The 20793-nt window shown below is 54.2% G+C and overlaps 1 protein-coding gene and 1 pseudogene across 6 annotated transcripts in view; one reads left to right on the forward strand and one right to left on the reverse strand.

Moving 5' to 3' along the window:
* Positions 1-31: 31 nt before the first annotated feature.
* PDPK1 (3-phosphoinositide dependent protein kinase 1) overlaps positions 32-20793 on the reverse strand; it is a 79760-nt gene continuing 58998 nt past the window's right edge. For 5 of the 6 annotated variants that reach the window (XM_047837383.1, XM_047837385.1, XM_047837386.1 and 2 more), the window contains 5 exons: positions 19376-19549; positions 15731-15948; positions 7079-7136; positions 6074-6226; positions 630-5766 (listed from right to left, as the gene is read on the reverse strand). In XM_047837383.1, coding sequence (XP_047693339.1) covers positions 5650-5766; positions 6074-6226; positions 7079-7136; positions 15731-15948; positions 19376-19549 — 720 coding nt within the window. In that variant the 3' untranslated portion in view covers positions 630-5649. Of the gene's footprint in view, positions 5767-6073; positions 6227-7078; positions 7137-15730; positions 15949-19375; positions 19550-20793 lie in introns of all 6 variants that reach the window. The other variant, XM_047837381.1, reaches the window with a different exon arrangement.
* Positions 9341-15597, forward strand: LOC125154642 (L-lactate dehydrogenase B chain-like; annotated as a pseudogene).

Raw genomic sequence — 20793 nt, forward strand, 5'->3', positions numbered from 1 at the left:
CCATCAAAGAAGAGTTACGTCAGCGAGCGTCTACACTCTACATGCTTTTTTATTACAAGACTACCGAGCATACGTGGAAAATTCATCATCCAGTAACTACGTCTACAGCACAAATATTTGAAAAAAAGAGAAGAAACAGATTCATTAAATTATATGATTAAATCATTGACCAAATAGAAAATTTATATAATAAAGCCAGAAAAAAAGTTGTAAAATATAGTTTACAATAATTATTCACATTCAAGGCTGTACATCAATACATACAACAACGTGGCCCCGAACATGAATTCAATCCAAATAATTCATATATTAGATTTTAAATAACACAGACTGAACTAGAGGCCAACAATAGCCAGCAAATAACCTTATATAAGAATAAAAATACAAAAGTGTATATCCTAATATCATTGCATTATTTGTTTTCGTAAGTTTTAAATTTTTGCTTTGCCTGTACATCACAGTTACAGCTACAGACCAGGTAGAGAATTTTATACATGTCCTAACTGACTGCCACCAACCTGAAAGACAGCTAACATACTACTGATTCATCCTATTTTGTGTTAAGGAACAGCTACAGCAGCTCTAAAAACTGCAAAAATTTTTGTCAATGTCCAATCAAACTTCTGATAACGATAAAGAGGCTTTCCACCAGCAAAATGACCCCTTTTCGTAAGTCATTCTGCCAGATGGGTTAGACGAGGATGGATCACGCACACAAAAAAAGGTCTGCCTTCTATAAAAAGTTCCGTGTACATGAAGTTTGGTGTTTCTTCGTATTTGAAGAAATGGGTTCTGTGGAAAATTCAGGTATACGTGGAGGCACGGTCAGTTGCCCATCACAGCTGTCTCAGCTACAGACAGACAGGACTGCTCTTTCCCGGAACAGCTTCTTCCCCAGACCAGTTCTCCACAGGCAGCCCGAGTCACAACTCTGCAATCTTGGACCAGCAGCCTGCGCCCCTCAGAGGCTCTGGGAGTGACTCCCGCCCTGATTTAAGGCACCCATCACAGAGGCTGCCTGAGAGGGAAGGGCTACCTGAGTCCCCATCAGTTCACTTTAGCTCTGGGCGAGATGAAACAATGTGGAAAGATGAAACTATATGGCAACATCTCCGAGAACAGGGCCCTCACCATACGCTACACCTCTTCACGGCAGCCGCAGCCTCCGCGGACCGGGCGGTGAGCACCCAGTCTGTGGACCGGCCAGGGCACAGGGGACTTGGGGTGTCAGAGGAGGGCAGGGAATCTCATTCTGCACAATCCAGCCATAATCTCTGGCGGACTCGAGCAGCACTGACCATGGCACCTAAAAAATCTCTCATGCACCTCTCCTCAGAATCAGCGGACCCCAAACTGAAGTGGAGAAATCAAGAATGAAACCAAATTGGGTGGTGTGGACTCGATGACCAGCAGACAACCCGAAACAGTGTGAGAGGTCCTTAAACCATGTCGGCCAGGACAATCACATTCCACAGTGAAAAGGCCTAGCCACTGCACGCTACTGAACCGCTAAGACCTTCTTACTGAGTCCCACCGTTTGGAGAGAACGAGGGCAATGAGATTTCTGCAAAACCCAACTGTCTACGTGGTCTCCTTCAAGTAGAGAACTTGCTCTTTTACTGATTCCGAACGGCCCAATGTACTGAGTGTACAAACTTGACTACAAATCATCCAGTAAGCACGTGGCAAGGTCAGTTCAACACTTTTCCCTCAGCTGACTGTGCAGATGCACATTCAGTACCATTGTGGACACAAAGCGCGAGCTTCTGACGAGATCACGGAGCACTGGACAGCCGCAGCAGCGGGGACGGGACGGTAACTAACATGCAAGCATAACCAGAGTCTTCAAGGAAAATAAGGAAATTAGCTTTTGAAAAAATCTGCCACAAATGGACCTAAATAAGGATGTCATTTTAGCATTATAAAAAAAGAGCAGTCTTATTAAAACATTCTACGGAACACACCCCTTACCAGAAACTGATTTGATCACAATCCTCAGGACACAACCGAGGAGGCTCTGCACTGAACTCTGAGCATCTAAGCATCAGACGAAGACAGAGGAAGGACTAAAAAACCACCTTTAAAACAAACTCCTTAACCCAAAAACATGACTTCTAGGAATGGGGGGGAAGGGGGAGGTCAGAGTCAAAATCAAAGATTTAGGAAGATATTCATCACAGCATTATTTAAATAGTGAAAAACCAAAAACCATCTAAGTGTTTTACAACAGGGAAATGGTTAGATAAATTATGATAAAATTTATAACATTAAGCTCTACAATCACTGAAAACAATGTTTTTTTAATCATTGCTCATGACATGGAGAAATGCTTAAGATAAATTATCAAGTGAAAAAAGCTGAATGCAGAACAGTGTTTTATGTTCCCAGTTTAGTTTAAAAAGAAAACAAATGTCTGCATGGGGGGAGGGGAGAAGGTGGGCTATATACCAGAACGTTCACAGTGGTCTTTTCTGGGTTGGTAAGCCTACGGTTGATTTTTTTTTTTTTTCCAGAAAACAAATGTTTTAATAAAGTACAGAATCACCTGGAGCCCCTGTGACAACACGCGGCCCTGGGCGCGTATGGGCCACAAATACCACAGCGTGGCCTCCGGGGGCCGGAGCAGGTGCGGGTGCCGTGAGCTCTGGCGTGACTGTGACAGGCATCTTTCCCGAGCAGGTCTGCAACAAACTCCTGAGAGCCAAGGTTCAGAAGCGCAGGTGCAATGCAGTGCCATTCACCAGGTGGGGGCTCTGTGCACCCGACGGGGCTGCAGGCTACCACCACCCACCACCCGCTCTCCTGGTGAGGTCCACACAAAGAGGGCAAGGGACAAGTGCACCCAAACCTGGCTTCCTGGAGTGCCCAGAGAGGGACAAGGACAGCGGGCTGTACGAGCCCACGCAGACCACAGCCCCGCTCCCTCCCCTCCATGCCAGCGAGGCCACACGGTGCGGGCAGGGCGGGCTCTGCTTGGCGGCTCTTCGGTTTGGCACTTACACTTCCCCTTGCCCTCTCGCAGCGGGACACACGGCTCCTGGATCCATCACACAGGGCATTTTCTTTCTCGCCTTAGGTACATCATTTGCATTTCCGTGTATGTCTGTGTACATACTAGACTAACAGTTACGTCCACATCTTAGAATGTAAGGCACCTGCATGCCGGGACAGGAGCTCTAAGGACAAGCTGGATAAAACTAAAGCTAACACGAGTAAGCACAGGGTAGGAAAAGAGGAAGTATAGGCCTTAAAAAAGGGGGGGGGGGGGAGAAGAAGGCTCTGAGTGAGAGGAGAAACGTAGCCTACAGGGAAGGGCTCAGCTGTCACTGGCTCAGGCAAGGGCAGTCACTTCAACTCTGTCAGCTGCGAGCTCGACCCCGAACCCCTCGTTCTCTGGTTTTGGAGGTTAAGATGGAGCTTGAGGGGTTAGCCCGGGAGGTAGTGGCGCCAACCAGGGAGAAGAAGGCAACGGTCGATGCGTCTCTCCCAGAGCAGCCCAGCTGAGTGCTCTTGGGAAAGCCCGATACCGGCTCTGCTCGGGTCCCTGTAACCAGATCCCAGGATGCTGTGCAGGAGCAGGCCCCTAACTCTCTTAACGGCACAGCCACAGAAGCGGTGTGCTGACAGTTAAGTTATCGATATGGAGAAAAAGCTGCAAACGGACTTCCTGAAAGGGCCAAGCAAGACGGACTTTCTCAAAAGCAGGTGAACACAGGTAAGCTTTTTTACAAGCAAGAAAGAGGACGACAGGTTGACCTACGACTCCAGCCCAGAGCAGGGTCCTGCTCCCTGCGGTACCCCAAGGGCAAGCACGCCCAACACCTTGCCACCCACCTAGGCGCACGCGCACTTGCTTGCTCACGTAAGGCTCGGCTCTAGTGCAGAGCAGCACACGCAGCCAGGGGGGGAAGCCATCGGCAAACCTGGCAGCGTCTCTGCTCCCAACCACCACCCGCCCCCGCCTCCTGCGCTGCCCTGAGGCGGGACCGGCGCAGCCACGCACTCCTCCCAGGCTAACCAGTTTGAGAAGAACCTCTTTTCTCTGGATTTGGACTGCTTGTCAACACAGGGCAGCGGATGTTTTTGCTCCAGACAGGCAGAGGGTCGAGGGGGAAATGGGCGGCGGGGGACGGTGGTGGATCTTTTCCACGGGAGCCTTCCGCTGGTGCCTTCCTAAAAGCCTGAAGGACACCTTCATCCCCTGGGGACAGAGGTGTGTCTGTGAGCAGCCTGCAAGCAGAGGGGCCTCCCCCTCTCCGACAGGGGACTGAGGATCGCCCTCCAGGGACAACCTGAGCAGGGAGAGAAATGCAGAGCAGTGACCACCAGGCCAACAGGCATTCTCTGCCCAGGGACTGGCAGCAAAGAAAATCAAAGGACTGGTAAATCCTGGACCCCCCCCCCCCCCCCCCATGGCATACAGCTTCCTGCTGCCTCTAAGGAACACAAGGAAGAAGCCTGAAACCAGGGAGCGAGCAGGCGGGATGCTAGGCCCCAGTGTGGCGTTCCTACCCCTCGTGCAAGGCGAACGTTTTCTTCCAGGCAAGGTCCACATCTTGATGGGGACCAGATGACCTGGCAGCACGAGGCGGCTTTTAGACCCTCGCCACCAAGATGTGCAAGCGCTCAGAGTTTCGCCAGGAGAACGTTCGATCGCGACGGAAAGGGTGCATGTGGCAGCCGGGAGCCTGCTGGCGCCCGGAGTCTCTCGGCCCTACCGAACCGACCAGGGGGAGGCCTGCAAAGCTCGCCCTCTGAAAAAACTCTCAGGAGGAGCTCACCGAGCGGTGCCTCCCTACATCTGCCCTGCCACCCTGGCCTCACACGGAGCAGGACGGAGCACTAACTCCGGGTGCAGCCGGGTGCCCACTTCTGCCAGTGCTCTTTCTGGGCACCGGCCTGGTTTCCAGCCCCACAGGGCCACACCGCCTAGAAGGCTGTTCGGTCGGAACACCCCGCTGGCACCCTCCAACCTCAGCATCTCACCCCGACGGCCCGGGCCACGTCTCACCACCTGGAGCCTGCCCGCCACACGCAGCCCACAGAGCGAGCACTCACAGCCACAGAAATCTCACAGCCAGAGCTGCGTGAGAAGGCAAGCAAGGGGCCCTGCTGGGGCACAGGGGGCATCAAGTAGGGACGTAAGAAAGGGAGCACGCGGACCAAAGCCAAGAACACTCCCAGCCCGCAGAGACCAAGGCCAACTCCTGGCGGAGGGTATATGGCTCCCTGCCGAAAGGGTTCTGCGACAGCCTCGGGGCGGAAAGAGCCCAGACACACACCCCATCCCCTCGGCCACAGGTGACCAGGGCGTGTGGTGCAGAGCTGGTGACTCGAGTCTGTTCCACTCGCCCGGGAGGGAATCAGGCGGACGTGCACGGTGCCGGGTCCCCGTGGCGAGGAGAGCTTGGGAAGCCTCCACAGAGCACAGAGAGCAAGCAAAGCGACCCTGAATTCCTTTTCGTTATTGGTTTTGTTCTTTGTGTGGTTGGGTATTTTTTTCTTCTTTTCTTTTAAATAAAAAAGCTGCAAGGTTCCGCCGTCTGCGTCCCCCTTGAGATGGCTGGCAGGTGGTCTGGAAGCGTCCCGATGGCGGTGAGCCGCGCTGGGGCACGTGTCCTGGCAGCGAGGGCAGCAGCCTCGGACGTGTCACTGCACGGCGGCATCCGGGTGGCTCTGGTACCTGTGTCTCCACACTTCCTGGATCTTTTTGCACCATTTGTGAGCATTCCCACTCGGGTCCATCAGGTAATACGTCCTGTTCGGCTGTGGAGACAAAACCGATTTAATGAACCCGAGGGAATCCCGCCAAGACCAGCACCTCGACCTGTCGTGAGAGAGACCAGGAGGCTGTCGTCAAGCTACAGCCACGGCCAATGACGGTGGAAGCACGCGAGCATGTGGGGTTTTCCTTCCCATATGTGCAGCCCTCACCTCTGCAGGAAGGGTCACAGACCCCTTAGACAGACAAGCTGGCCCAGCTCAGGGCTGAGCCGAGAACATGGGGTCCCCGGGACACAGGAAAGGGAGAAACACCAGCCCCTCAAAGGAGAACCCAGAGAGACAAACTCACCGTGTGGACAAAGAAGGTTTTAAAGTTCTTGGCCTCTGGTCGGAGTTCTTGTGACCACGGAATTTCGCCCTTCAGGACTTTGTTGACAGGATCCACATAATACAAGTGTGGCCCTTCTGTGAGCAGGAGCTGTCGTCGTCGTGCAAACAAGCCCTGATGCAAAACGAAAAGAGGCTGCTTGTCAGGGCCCCGCAGTGACACCTCAGGGAGGAGGTGGCACATACCGCTGCCCCCGAGGCCAGGCCGTCAAAGCAGCTCCAAGCACCGGGCCCACTGCCCACCACCCGCCCACGCACTCAAGACACAGCCTCCCCACCACGGATCGGCCTCTCGTGTCACACAGGCGCAGGAGGAATTGAGTGCCCAGCCTGCCTGGCCTTCTGGAGCTGGATCCCAACATCCTCACTGGGCGTGCCGCCCCCACCCCCCCAAGCCCCCCCGTGGCTGCCACACGGGGCAGGGGCAGCGGCAGCACGGGCAGGCGAAGACGAGCCGACTCTGCTGGCCCACCATCACCGCAAGGCCCCGTGTTCCTGACGGAACCCCTATCTGCTACACCGCACCGGGCGGTGTCTCCGGCACAGCCAGGAACGGAGACCGGGAGCCTGACCTCAAGAAGGGCCCGTGTCGGCAGATGGGAGAATGTTGGTGGGGTCTGATATTTTTGACACAATCCATTTAATTAATCCATAACAAGGTCACAAATAAATAACAACTTGGAAAAACGATTCTAATAAAAAAATAGACAACTCGTGAAGATATGAAAACCCCGGTTCCGAGCCCGAAACGAGAGGTTGTATTTCTATTTTACCACAGCCTTCCTGTGTGGTTTCAAACGGCTTCCGCTGAGTGGCTGAGTCTTCCTTAGCCATCAAATCTAGAAATGCTCTTTTAGAGAAAGGGAACCAAGACCAAGGACGCCGTGTGCAACCGAAGGAGGCCAGGCCCCGACCAAGAGCAGACAGGGAGACAGGCAGCCGGTGGTGCGGCGGGAGTCAGACTTACCTTTCGCTTATCTACCGGACCCATCTTTAGTATCAAGTTATTTTCTACAAACTGGTGCCTATGAAAGGAAGAAAGCAAGAATGAGACGCTTGCCATGAGTCAGGGACGGAAATTCTCCCAACTCCGCTCAAAATGAACTTCCCGAGGGCATCTGTGAGCTTTGCTCAAGCCTCCTCACAGCCCCAACTCGCTCCGGTGACTCGTGAGGCCCAAGTGCGACGCACCGTGCAAGCGGGCCAGCATCCACTCCTGCCAGCACGGTCGCCTGCTGCTAACTCTTGCACAGCGGTATTCGCGCAGCAGCAGACAGGTGGCGGCGAGGCGGCGCTGCAGACCCGTACGGTGACACACGTCCTCTTTAATGTGAACAAAGCTGAGGCGAACACAGAGGCCCCCAGAAGGGTGGAGGCTGCTGAGAGTCAACCTCGGGATACTGACTGCTGGCCACGTGTTCCCTGCCCAAGCTGGGACCCCCGACTGGATACTCAGAAACCACCGAGTAGCTGAGAATCACAAATCCCTAAAATTAAAGTGCTGGACTCCGTCTGAGAACATCTTACTGGTAGGGGCGCCTAGGGGGGTGGGGGGGAGGGGCCTCAAGTAAGCATCCGACTTCAGCTCACGTCACGATCTCACGGTTCCTGAGTTTGACCCCCACATCGGGCTCTCTGCTGTCAGCACAGAGCCTTCTTCGAATCCTTTGTCCCTCTCTTTCTCCGCCCCTCTCCCACTCAAGTGTGCGCACGAGCGTGTGTGTGCTCACATGCGCGCGCGCTCTCTCTTAAAAAAGAAACCTTAAAAAAAAAAAAAACAAAAAACTTACTGCTGTTTCTACCATAGTAACAAAGCACTCCTAACCCAAATACGGCAGGAATTTGGAAGAGAAAAAAGCAAGAAACATGACTTTGACTTAACACAAATTATTAGCAAGTATGCTTCACTTTGACTCCTGGGAGTTTCAAAGATGTCGTGTTAATGTTGAAAGGTTATCTCTTTTGGTTAAAGTGAACAGTTGCCGGTTTCTGTTGTGTGTGACTTTACGGAAATTCTTGGTCTGGGGGACCTACTGGAGAACATAGCGTTTTATGTTTGAAAAGGCATAAAACAACTGTTACTTCAAACAGTGACAGTTTTACCATTCTGTATCTGAGCCGGGGCGCACACGGGACACCTAGTATGTGTGCGAGGCCAGCCAAGCTGGCAGACTAGTATTCTCCCACCAGGCTCAACTGGGCCCGAGAAGTGCCCCCAGACTAACCCAACCACACCAGCGCCCGCTCCAGAGCCCGCTGTGGCCCCAGACTACTTCTAAGGGGACGTAGCAGCATGTGGATTTGTAAAACTAAACAAAATTTTAACGAAAAAACTGGTCTATGAGGAAAAGCGCAGTACCTCCCTCTCAAAGTACTTAAAAACAAAGCCAACAAACAAAAACAAGACTTGGAAGAGGAGATACAATGATCTCGTGCAGCACGGAAATACACGCATCAAACAGAAAGCCTCTTCTAGTCAACAAGGCCCAACACAGAGCAATTGGATGTGACATTCAGGACCACAAATAATACGGGGAGACTTGAATTAAATTACACTGGGTGCGGAGGGGAGCTCAAATTCAGCCCAGGCTTGTGAAGGATCCCACCGCCAAGCCCTCCGGGCAGCCGGGCCGCAAGGGCACCGGGCTGAGGGCGCCAAGACACCAGGGAAGACGAGCAGGAAAGAAGGAAAGACATGGCCTCACGGCATCTTCGCAGCCTCATGTGGGTCATCATGAGACAGAATAAAATATTCTGGTTTTCCCCGAGCTTGAGAAACTAGGGAAGATTCTTGTCGAGGTCAGTTAACTCTGATCCCAGGTCACCAGAAGACCCAAAGCGATCCAGCTCCTGCCAAGGGAAGAGCAGGGAAGGAAGGGCCTGCAAGGAGGAGTTACTTTGTCAGTAGCGGCCAGGACCAGGCGAGCACAGAAAGCACCTCTGAATGCACACCAACCAACGTGAACAAGGAGACCAGATGGAGAAACCTTCCGCAAACCAGGGTCAGCACATGCACCGCACAGAGCACAAAGTGGCAGGAAAGGCTCAAAGCTTCAACAGAAAACTGAGCAAAGGACACAAGCTAGAAATTCCGAGAGAGAGAAAGTGACCTCGCCACATTCTCAACAGCCCTAAATAAACCAAAAGCTCCCCTTCTCGCGTGCCCTACTGGGGTGCCCTGGCATGTGTGCGAGCGCCCCGGGACAACTCTGGAAAGGGACGCTCCCGCATGGCACCGGTGCCTATGGCCCTGAACTCAAGGCCCGCCAAACGACAATCTGGAAATCGTGTACTGAGAGGTGAGCCTACTCCCGGCTACCGGCCCTCAGGAAGTAAAGACAGACAAGGAGCAGGAGCACAAACAACCCCAATGGTGTTTCTGCACCAGTGAAACTGAAGTCACGGCACCGGCTCAGCCACAGAACATCGTGGCACTGTAGGGAAGCCCCTTCCTCATCCCCGTGGTGAGGACCCCACGGACACACCCCATGGAGGGGCCTGCCCGACTGCGCGGACCAGCACCCACCTTCCCTGCCACACGTGTGTAAGCAGGAGGCATGGAGCCACACGGCCCGGGGTGACAGATGGCGCCGGCTGACTGGACCCAGTGGCTGCGCTGAAATGAACCCGAGGCAGGACACAGAGGGTCCGAAGCTCCATTACGAGCACAAGTGCCACAACCCAGTCGCGCAGCACACTCACCCAGGCTTACAACAGGCTGCTGGGGGTCTCCTTTGAAAAGTTTAAGTACTTACGGCATCGCTTTGAGTTTTTTCCTTCCAACAGTCAATTCCCGCTCCCCCAAAAAGGCACCCCCAACTCCTGCACGAGGCACCTTTCCCCTCTCTGGCCAGCGGCACGTGACCCTGCACCCCAAAGCCCGGGACTCTCGGAGCGCGGTCGGCAGGCAGGCGGGGCTCACCGCAGCCCTGCTCCACACACAGGGACGCTCATTTCTCGAAGGGTGATGGGGTTAAGACGCTCCTTCCTGATTCCACAGCCACGGTTCTCTCCTCCTCACACTAGCCCAGCAGCACCCCCTATACCCCGAAAAGATCATTTTCAAGGATGCAAGCCTGAGGCCACAAGCAAGCCTGAGCCATTTCAGTGCACGGTCGCACCCAGGAGAGCCAAGCAGGACCGCCAGAACCCCGACGTGGCTCTCCTGACCGCCTCAGGAAGGCTCCCACACTGGGCTTTGACACAGGTGACAGAGGAACAAGTGACCGTGGCCAGCTGGCTCTACAACACTAGCTCTCGGGACCCCTTTACACCCTCAAACTTTACAGAAGATCCCGAAGAGACGTCCTTTATATGGGTTTTAGCCACTGATATTTATGTAGGAGAAATTAAGACAGAAGCATTTTCAAATATTTATTTAATTCGTAAGATACAAAAATAAACCCATCACATACTAACATAAACACCATTTTTATTCAAGAGTAACTTTTTTCCAAAACGAAGATAATTAACGCAAAGCATGAGCCTGCTGCACATTTGACAAACCTCGTTAGCACGTGGCCTCACATCGAGAGCGGGGGGCTCCGGCCTGCCTCCGCCTCCGCTCGGCCAGTGCGGCTCCTGCCAGGTCCGCTGCCGTGCGGAAGCAGAGTCCCCAGCAATGGGCGTTTCGGGCCCTGGGACCCTGCAGCTCATTGGGGCACCTGGCACTCTGAACGGTTCTGCCGCCCTGACGCGATTTTACAGCGGCACACAGCACTCACCTGAAAGACGGTGGTTCGCTGGGTTACGACGGAGACCTTCTCAGTGCTGACAAATTCAACATATTACCATCGCTACTTACCTCCTCAAAAAAAGGCTTGAAGCACTGGGAAGATGGCAAGCTCACAGAAACAGATAACGTTTCCCAAAATTCTAATTCCGATTTTATCACTGGTAACAAACATTGGCAGCTGTCAGTCTTGACAGGCTCATGCCGCTCATCTCCCAGAAAAAAGGGCCAAACGGCCCAGTTGGAACGGCCATCGTTTGCCAGTAAAACTCTGTGGTGAAAACGGTCTTCACGGAACGAGAGGGGGTCGGACTCCCGGCGCCAACCAACAGCCAAAGGCTCGGCCTGAGGCGGCTCACAGCTGGGTCGGCGGCAGAGACGTTTCCCGCACACTTCCCGCTGCGCTATGCACACGACTAACAAAACCAGAGTTTGGTGATGACTACTTACAAGTGAGGAGGGGTTCTTCCCTCGCCATGAGCGCGTGCTGGCTGCAGAGAGCCCAGGTGCTTGCGCACGGCTAGGTGCCACGGCCTGGATTCGTGACCTGGCACCCGTGGTTTCACCCACCGCTGCCTCTGCACCACCGGCACACCTGTCGACGCGTTTGTTCCAGGACAGACAGTAAGAGTCACAAGAGGCACTCCGGGCAGCTCCTGCGCCCTCGGAAAGACACGACGCACGCCGCCGACTCGGCCGCCTCTGCGCGGCTCTTCTGGCTGTCTCTCCGCTGCCACGGCGGTGGCGCTGGGGACAACCGGACCGCCACCGGTAAGATCATGGCAGCGGACGTTGCCCAAGTTGGAGCGGCCTGTGCCGTCAACACTCTGGGAGAGTCTCTCGCTGACCAACTTGCCCTGGTCGGGATGTTTCGGAAGATGAACTCAAAGGAGAAACGCTGGGTCTGCCACGCGGGAGCTTCTTCCTTCACACACCTGAGACTGTGGCCGACAGAAGACTCTGGTCACTGAGACCGGGCCTGCGGTGGTGGCTGCAGGGGTCTGTCAGCAGGAGGGAGAGGGATGGCTCGGTCTAGGCCAGAGGAGCGTGAGCGCCTTCAAATCTACCGTTCCACCTATAGTCAAGCTGTGTCGTGATTGTGGTTTCCAACCCAGTGGATATTCTCCTACGTGACCTGGAAACTAAGCGGTCCACCCGGACATCGTTTGACGGGAAGTGGGTGTAATCTGGATTCCGTGAGATTTTGCTATCTTCCAACTGAAAACCTGGCCTTCATCCCAGCAGCAGCCACGGATGGATTCTGGGAGAATGTGGCAACTCTTCGTGTGGCTGTGTGGGGTGAACGTGGCAGACTTTTCTCTCTGGGAACCGAATCCAGAAATGGGAGCAGACAATGACGGTGAAAACTGGAAGAGACCTCCTAGGATGGCGGTTGAGGGTGTCTACAAAGTCTTCGAGCTAAAAGGACACAAACCGCGTTACTGGATTGGCGTGGCAGATCTCACTGAATCCATGCTGAAAATCTATCCAGGACTCCTCTGGTGTCGACGGCGGTGAGGGGCATGTGTGGCACTGACGAGGGAGTCTTCCTGAGTCTTCCCTGTGTCCTGAATGCTGGGGAATTAACCAGTGTTATCAATAAGGAGCTGAAGGATGGTGCGGTGCTCAGCTCAAGAAACGTGCAGATAATCTGTGGGACTTCAGCTTCCAAGCCGTAGAGATTCAACACGACGGTGGGATTAACTGCGAGCGTCTAGTTTTCATCCATGTGCAAGGATCACAGTTTGCTTTTCTCTTCCTAAATATGCGAATCTGGGCTCACAGACTCAAAGCCAACGCTTGGCTTAATGCTTGCAATACAAGCAGTATCTGGGGATTCATCCACATGTGAGGCAAAAGTACAACTCGCCGGGAGGGATGCAGCCATCTCTTTAACCCAGCGAGCCGCCGCGCCACGGCCTGTGGCGGCACCAAGCCTCTTTACCTGTCACCCAGTAGCACCCACGGCCCAACGCTCGTTGGTCTCTGAGCTTTCACATACATGCACTTCTCCAGCCTGGACAACGTGACTTCTCTGTAAGATGCCACAGTGGCTTTTTTTTTTTTTTTTTTTTTTTAATGTTTATGTGTTTTTGAGAGAGAGAGACAGAGCATGAATGGGGGAGGGTCAGAGAGAGGCGGAGACGCAGAATCTGAAACAGGCTCCAGGCTCTGAGCTGTCAACACAGAACCCGACGCGGGGCTCAAACTCACGGACCGTGAGATCATGACCTGAGCCGAAGTCGGACGCTCAACCGACTGAGCCAGCCAGGCACCCCAACACAGTGGCTTTTTATTAATGTGTGGCACTGAAAGAGCTCCTTGTGTACAATTACAACACAAAATTCCTTTACTGTTAGAACTCCGAATGAGGGGCCTCGGAGGCTGCAGCCTCACTGGCGCCAGGACAGGATGCCAAACATTCTGCTCAGAGACACGACCCGGAAGGTACTGACACCCGTGGGTATGCGGTAGCTCCTGCAGTCCGGCCCAGGTTCCGCGGGCAGCCCGCTCCCTCTCTCATAGGCAGGGCCTCCTCTTCAGTCCCTTCAGACGTAGGTGGGGCTGCTATGGATCAAGAAAGCAGATCATCTCCCTTTTTGAGGCGATGATTCCTACTTAAATGTGGAAGACAGGTGATAAACGTCCTTTTATTTTAGACTACATCATCCGAATCTAAAATAATAGTTTCAGGAGCGCCCTGATGGCTCAGTCAGCTAATCATCTGACTCGGCTTAGGTCACAATCTTACGGTTTGTGAGTTCGAGCCCCACATCGGGCTCTGGGCTGACGGCTCAGAGCCTGGAGCCTGCTTTGGATTCTGTGTCTCCCTCTCTGCCCCTCCTCCAGCTCATGCTCGGTCTCTCTTTCTCAAAAATAAAATAAACATTAAAATTTAAATATGGAAAAAGAATAGTTTCAGATAAAATTCAGAAATGTTTTTCACAAATTTTAAAATTTTATTGCAAAAAAAGTCAGCCAAGTGTACTCAGATCCTGTCGGGTGTCTGTGTAGGCACAAGGAAAACTTCACAATTTCACAGCAAGGATTTACTGGATGGCACGGAGTTACAGTAATGACAGCAGGTATAACTGAAGACAGCCACTAAGAGCGCAGTAGAAATACTGAGAATTCACTAAATTTCTAAAACTGCACCTACTTCTACTGTAAACCTACTTCTTCAGAAAATACAAAACAAGCACACAGTCCAAAAACCACGTCACCGTACAGCGTGGGGCCCCTGAAGAAGTGCAATGCCCGCTCACAGAGAACGGGAAGGAGAGAGCACACACCATCTCAGCGGTATCACACAATTAGCGGTACGCCCTGCGCGACCTACACCGGGAGCCACGGTTCCTAAGAACGAAGTGTTTTTGACAGATCTCGCGCTGGCCAAATAAAGGGTGCCTCAAAGCTCCTGCCATCACCAGATTCCAAATAGGCCTGAACCTGGAGAAAAGGGAAGAGAAGCCGGAACAAAGAGAGGCACGGCAAGAGGCCTCGGCAGGGCCCAGAACCTGGACAGAAGAGCCTCAGGAAACGCCAGAGGCAAAGACACACGGTTTTCTGGGGAGTAACCCCGCGCCTGCAACAGAGCGAGCCCTCGTCAGGGACCCCAGCACGCACGGCCCAGGACGCTCCCGCACAAGCCGGCATGAAGGCGTGCAGAGAGTGCGCGGCCCGGCGGTGCTCACACTGCTTGGACCAAAGCCCCTTCCTCCCTGCTCAGCACACACTCCGAAGCGATACCACCTGAGAAAAGACAAACTCCAGAGAAGTGTAGAGTATTCCAGTTTGCCAACATCACTGTCACTTTTTCTAGAAACGATAATTTCTAATGGTACAAAATCCCAGCTTCGCCACGCGCTCCCCTCTGGGCCCTGCCTTCTCACTCCTCCACACTCTGGCCCAGCCCAGCCCTCTGATCGCCCACCTTCTCCCTCCATCCCCACTCCTACCCCTACACATCTCCCCACCCCATCCCCAAGGTGGACTCCCCTCTGCCCAAGTGAAAGGTGAAACCATAACAACACATCAAGAAAATGTCAGGGTACAGACACTCTTCTCAACATGACTAAGGTGGAAAACAAAATGAAAACAGACACATGTGACTTTGTAAGAATTTGTAACTTCTATTCAAAAATACACACAACGTAACTGGAAAAGATAATGCAAAGATAACTGAAAAATGTGTGCAAAACAGGCAACAAAAATATTCTTCATGTCTATGGCTGTCAGAAGTCAATTTCAAAAAGATGGAAAACATACAAGAAGAAAAACAGCTAAAGGACATACAATACCTCAAAAAATAAATACAAATGGCCAACGAACACAGATGATGATTGCCTCAGTAACAATACAAGTGCAAGTTCCCATGAGCCCACTTTTAGAGCATCAAACGCATAAGGCGAGGCAAGAGAGCTGGGAAACGGGGGTTCTGGGCACTGTGGACACAACGCATGTGCACACCGCCACCCCATCTGCCATCCCAGGGCTCCTCTTTTAAGAAATACCCAGGCACGTGGGAAAAGCTACACACGAATGACGATCTGCAATAGCTAAAACTCTGGAAGGTCCCACACGCCTCACCAGGGGGCGGTGGTCATCCAGTCTGCCACGAATCCACAGCATCGGATCACGGGCAACGGCAGGACTGCCCGCTCAACCCCAAGGGCTACAGCCCCGACGGGCTGAAACCCACTCATCCCCGGGCCCGACACCTCCAAACACCCGTTTCAAGCTGGACCCTTTGAGGGCCCTCGTTTGCAGAGCACGCAAGGCAGCGAGGGAGGTGTGAGGCGGTGGGGGCCTCGGCAGGCAGCGGCGACGAAGGCCGGGTGCCCCGCACCGGTCAGTGGAGCGCGGCTTACACCTGCGAGCTCTTACCAAGGATTGCCGCTGGCCTGCTTCTCCAGCAGGAGCCTCTTCTCGTCTTGGGAAAACTGGAGGTCCAGCTCAAAAGAGTTAGTGTCCAGGTCATGGATGTACTGCTCGATGTTGCTGCCCGCCGCTGGCGGCAGGCCTGCGTCCAAGGCGGGCAGGCAGTGTGACGACGAGGACGTGGACACTTGCATGCAGCCAAACTGGCTCAGGAGGTTGTCGTACTGCAGAGAGAGGAGGGGAGAGTGACAGCCGTGCACCACTCCCCTTGGGCCCGCAGCCCACACCCTGGAGGCCCGGAGGCCCCCGAGGCAGCTCCGAGTCCTCCTGCGCTGGCCGGCCGCCACGGAAGTGGGCGGGGCCGGAGGCTGCCAGGTCTGGTCTTGCTCCCGACGGGCGAACCTAACCCCCAGCCTCCGAACCCAGGGAGGGGAGACCCAAGGCCTGGGGCCTGCTGACCTCTGCAAGGCCCGTGCCGCCCTGACCAGAGGGGCTAGGAGGAGGGACGGGTGGCCACCTGGGGGCACCCTCTTGTGAGCTCACGAGCCCTCCTCCTTTGGCCCCGTGGCTCTACGTTGCTGAGTCTGTGGTTGTCACTGTATTCAATTTGACTCGATTCAATTCAACTCGACTGTGCTCATTTTTTAAAAAAAATTCCTTTTAACTGCAGCAAATATTCATTAAGCTTGATACAAAGTTGTCTGCCACTCTGGACAAAGCCACAAACCGGTGGGGACACAAAAACGGATGTACTCACAAATGTGCCGACCAGGCACAGCCTGCACACCCACATGCCCCTGGGGCCAGTGACAGGGCCAGAGAACCCCTAGCGAAGACCTGGGAAGAGAGGTCACCCTGGGCAGCCTTCTCCCCACAGCTGCAGGCCCCACGCCCGGACCCCACCGCAGCCAAGTACGAGGGGGAAAAAAGCCACTGCCAACGGCTAAGAGTCAGCGTATCTTCCCGGTGCCTCCAGAAAGGACCCGGCTGCCCCCCACAGAGCTGGGCCTCAGAGCCAGGCCCCCTCGTGCAGACCCTGCAGCCTTGCTGCCCAAGCAGCCTTCTCCCTAGGGCTCACATGGCACAAACAGCAGTCTCAGTCCCACCGTACCGGCTCCTGGCTGGGAGTGACACCGGGACACTCCCATAGCCCTTCACTTAAGGTCTTCTTCTGGCACATTCTCTGCTTCTGCTCTGTGAGGAACTGCCCAGCCCAAGACCGCCTCTGCTTAACATTCCAAAGTTTATACAGGCTTCCGTGAGCCACCCCAGGTGTCTCAGGGGGCTGCAAGGCCAGTGAGACGGCTGCCTCCATCAACTCCACTTCCGAAACAGGAAAACTGAGGCTCAGACCTCCCCCAAGGCCACATCCTACTAGCTAGCACCACATCAGAACCGGTCCTCTAAGTCCTTCGAACGCAGCAGCCCCTCTAGTCTTGTCACAGAGCTGTAGGCTTCCCATCACCACCGTCGCTGTGTGGGTGATTCCTGTCTGGGGGGCTGCACTGCACTGCACTGCTCCCCGTGGAAAGCTCCAGATGCTGTATCTCAGCTCTCTGCTCTTCTCTCCTCAGCATGCCTACGACAACCCACAGCACAAAACACAGGCCCAGAAAGAATGTGTGACAAGGGGTGCCACTGGGCTGTGCACAGTAAGGAAACTGCCCCGGCTGGTCCGGCCCAGAGCACTTCTCCAGGGGCACCACACCCGGCACGCTCACTCCAGAGCCTAACCGCCAGCACTACCGTTAGCACCCCAGGGGGTTAGGGACACGCAAGAGAACCGAGGGCCTGCTTCTTCCCTCCCTGAGCAGAGACCATTCCCTGCTACTCACCCCCAGATGGAAGCCCCCTCACTGCTGAAAAGGACCCCAGACTCTCTCAGAGCCCCTCGAGGGAAAACCTGCCCCCGAGAGGCTGTCAACACCCGCAGAAAGGGAAGGCCCCCTCCTGTACCTGGTATCTTTCCAGGCTTAAGTCTTTTTCCAGGCTCACTTAACTGTCCAAATGGCAAGTCTAGCATAGCGAGCGCTGCCTGAACCCCTTCCAAGGCAGCTTTTAAAGCAGAGGATGAGCCACTTAACAAAAAGTAAGCCATTAACAAACGGAGCTGGTTTTAAGATGGTAACACTCGAGTACCGAGAAGCCAGGGCTCTCAACACAGTGAATGCGATGAAACAGCAGAGGGCGTGCACAGGACACTCCAGGGTGTGCACACACACAGCTCCAGAAAGCGGAGCGCCCCGGGCACTGAGATCTGAGCCAGTCACGGCACGTACAGCTGCTTCAGAGCTGGTGGGGAGGGCACACCGCTTCCCTGGGACACCCCTGCCAAAGGCACTGGAGACCCCAACCCACCCCGACCGGCCATGGTTCGGGCAAGACGTCAGGCCAGGGGCAGAGTCCTGGGGCTGAGTCCCCTTCAGTCTGCACACATGGAGCCTGCGGACAGCTGAGGCCACCTGAGAGAGCTTCCCACAGCTGGCTCCCCTCAAGTCTGGGCACAAAGGATACTTGAGGATAACAAAAGGGTGAGGTTTTATTTACAACAGTAAGAGACAGAAGAAATTCAGTCTCTGAGAGATGATACAAGTAGTACTTTTGACTAAGCTCTGGGTGACTTTTAGATAAAATCTAGAGTCCGCCAATCAAATAAAGGAGAACTCGATATGTGGTCACTGGTTAGGATAAGCCACAACAACAGAAGCTAAACAATGAGAATGGATGATCGGTGAGAACAGAAACACGTGAAATCCTATTTAAATACGAGGATCACAGTAAAGGGTGAGGAGGGAGCACAGGACTGTCGGTGAGCTGGTCACCCAAGGTGCGAGACAGGTGCCCTGTGGCTCACTGCACTCCTCTGCCCACTTCCGTGTTTCACACCCTCCAGAAGAGAAGCTCAAAGAACAAAGTATACTTAAGACCCCTGCTTCTCCCAGGCACTAAAAGCCAACAGTGACCCATGTCCATCCCGAATGCCATGTCTCCAAAAAGTTCAAAGCAGGAGCATCCTGGGCTTCTCTCGGAAAGTTAAGTATTCCAGAACGTCTGTAGACACCCGATTATAAAGACACCAGCCAAAAGCCGAAGACAGAAGCCTACCGGGAGACTCAGAACCCCCAAGCCAAGGGGGACGGTGTGCAGGGTATTGCTCCCACTGCTACCGTCTCCCTGCCCCAACACCGGGCTCCGATGTGAATCGTCCGGGCGAAAATTAACGATAGGAAATAAGAAAAGGAGACTGCCCTCACCCTCCGGCAGATGTGCAGGCCGGAGCCTCCTCGGCCCCAGCACTGGGGAGAAACTCCGACCCTGGCCACCAAGTGTTCAACCACCAACAGATCAATGCTGGCTTCCCCTCCAGCCGTGCACCCCACAGGCTGGACTCCCAGGGCCCACGGCACAACTGCACACAGCACAGCACGTGCGATTCCCCTCAGCTGGGCTGTTCCTGACACACACGTACTCCCCCGACACCAGACACAGAAGCACCCCCCCCCACACACACACACGGACACACACAGACACACACCACACAGACACACACAAAGACACAGAGACACACACGGACACACGGACACACGGACACACACACACACACACACACACACCCCACACCCGGACACTGCGTGCGTGCCACCGGCTTACATTCCCGTAGCAGTCCTCGTCATCTTCCGACATGGCCGGCAGGTAAGCGGTGAGCTTCGGAGGCGTCTGATGCTGCAGGTTTTCCCACGAGATGGACTCGAAGAAGGGGTGAGCCTGCAGAGGGCCGTACCCTCCCATTTCCTCGCAGCCTAATCTCTTCGTGGCATCTAAAACCTGAAACAGAAGTCAAAACGAGTCAGTGTCCGGAACAAAGACTAATCCTGACCGACAAATTCTTTCTGCACACTCTTCCCAATTCCCATCTCTGGCCACAGAATGGCCCCACGGCCTGCCCCGCCCCGCCACCACCGACAGAGCGCCGGGGGGGGGGGGGGGGGGGGGCGCGGGGTGGACGTTGGACTCACCCCCTGGGCGGCTTCTCCTCTCTCCAGCCTCTAGCCTTCCCCCCCCGCACAGGTGAAAATAAATCAGAACTTAACGAATAACAACAAGTGTTCCTGGGGCGCCTGGGTGGTTCAGTCGGTTAAGCATCGACTTCAGCTCAGGTCATGATCTCACAGTTTGTGGGTTCAAGCCCCGTGTCCGGCTCTGTGCGGACAGTTCAGAGCCTGGAGCCTGCTTCGGATTCTGCGTCTCCCTCTCTCTCTCTGCCCCTCCCTCGCTCTGTCTCTATCCCCAAAAAATAAACGTTAAAAAATTTAAAAAAAAAGTGTTCTTTTTTTTTTTTTTTAACGTTTATTTATTTTTGAGACAGAGAGAGACAAAGCATGAACGGGGGAGGGTCAGAGAGAGGGAGACACAGAATCTGAAACAGGATCCAGGCTCTGAGCTGTCAGCACAGAGCCCGACGCAGGGCTCGAACTCACGGACCGCGAGATCATGACCCGAGCCGAAGTCGGCCGCTCAACCGACTGGGCCACCCAGGCGCCCCAACAAGTGTTCTTTAAAATACACAATTAAAAATCCCACAACAAGAGCCAAATGAACACACTGGCTCTCGTAACAAAGACACCCAGAATCCGTCTTGACGGTGAGCTATCAGAGACCAGGAACAGAATGCTGTGTTCTCCCGCCCATGCTTCATCTCCAAGGGCTCCACAGCCGCCACCTCCCAGACCCAGCCTCACGCCCCTGGACCCACAGAGCAACAACACGCCGCCGCGGATGGCACAGGAGGGGCAGGCAGAGATGCGCTGACCCTGCTCCCCAAGGCCAAGGAAAGGGAAGGGAAGGTCTAGGGCCCATGCACACCAGGGCAGGAACCCTGCAGGCTCTAGAACAATCACACGTCCTTTTCCCGGGTACATCTGCCTACCTCTGCTATAGTACCTGAGGTGATCTTTAAAAGCTTCAGGTGGCAGATGTTAAAGTTGACATCCACAGATGTCACTAACGTTTGCAGCCACATGCCGCTGGAATACACCCAGCTGCTCCAGCAACGAGTAATTTTAAGTGCC

This window comes from Prionailurus viverrinus, chromosome E3, assembly GCF_022837055.1.
Source record: "Prionailurus viverrinus isolate Anna chromosome E3, UM_Priviv_1.0, whole genome shotgun sequence".
Classification (NCBI taxonomy): Eukaryota; Metazoa; Chordata; class Mammalia; order Carnivora; family Felidae; genus Prionailurus; species Prionailurus viverrinus.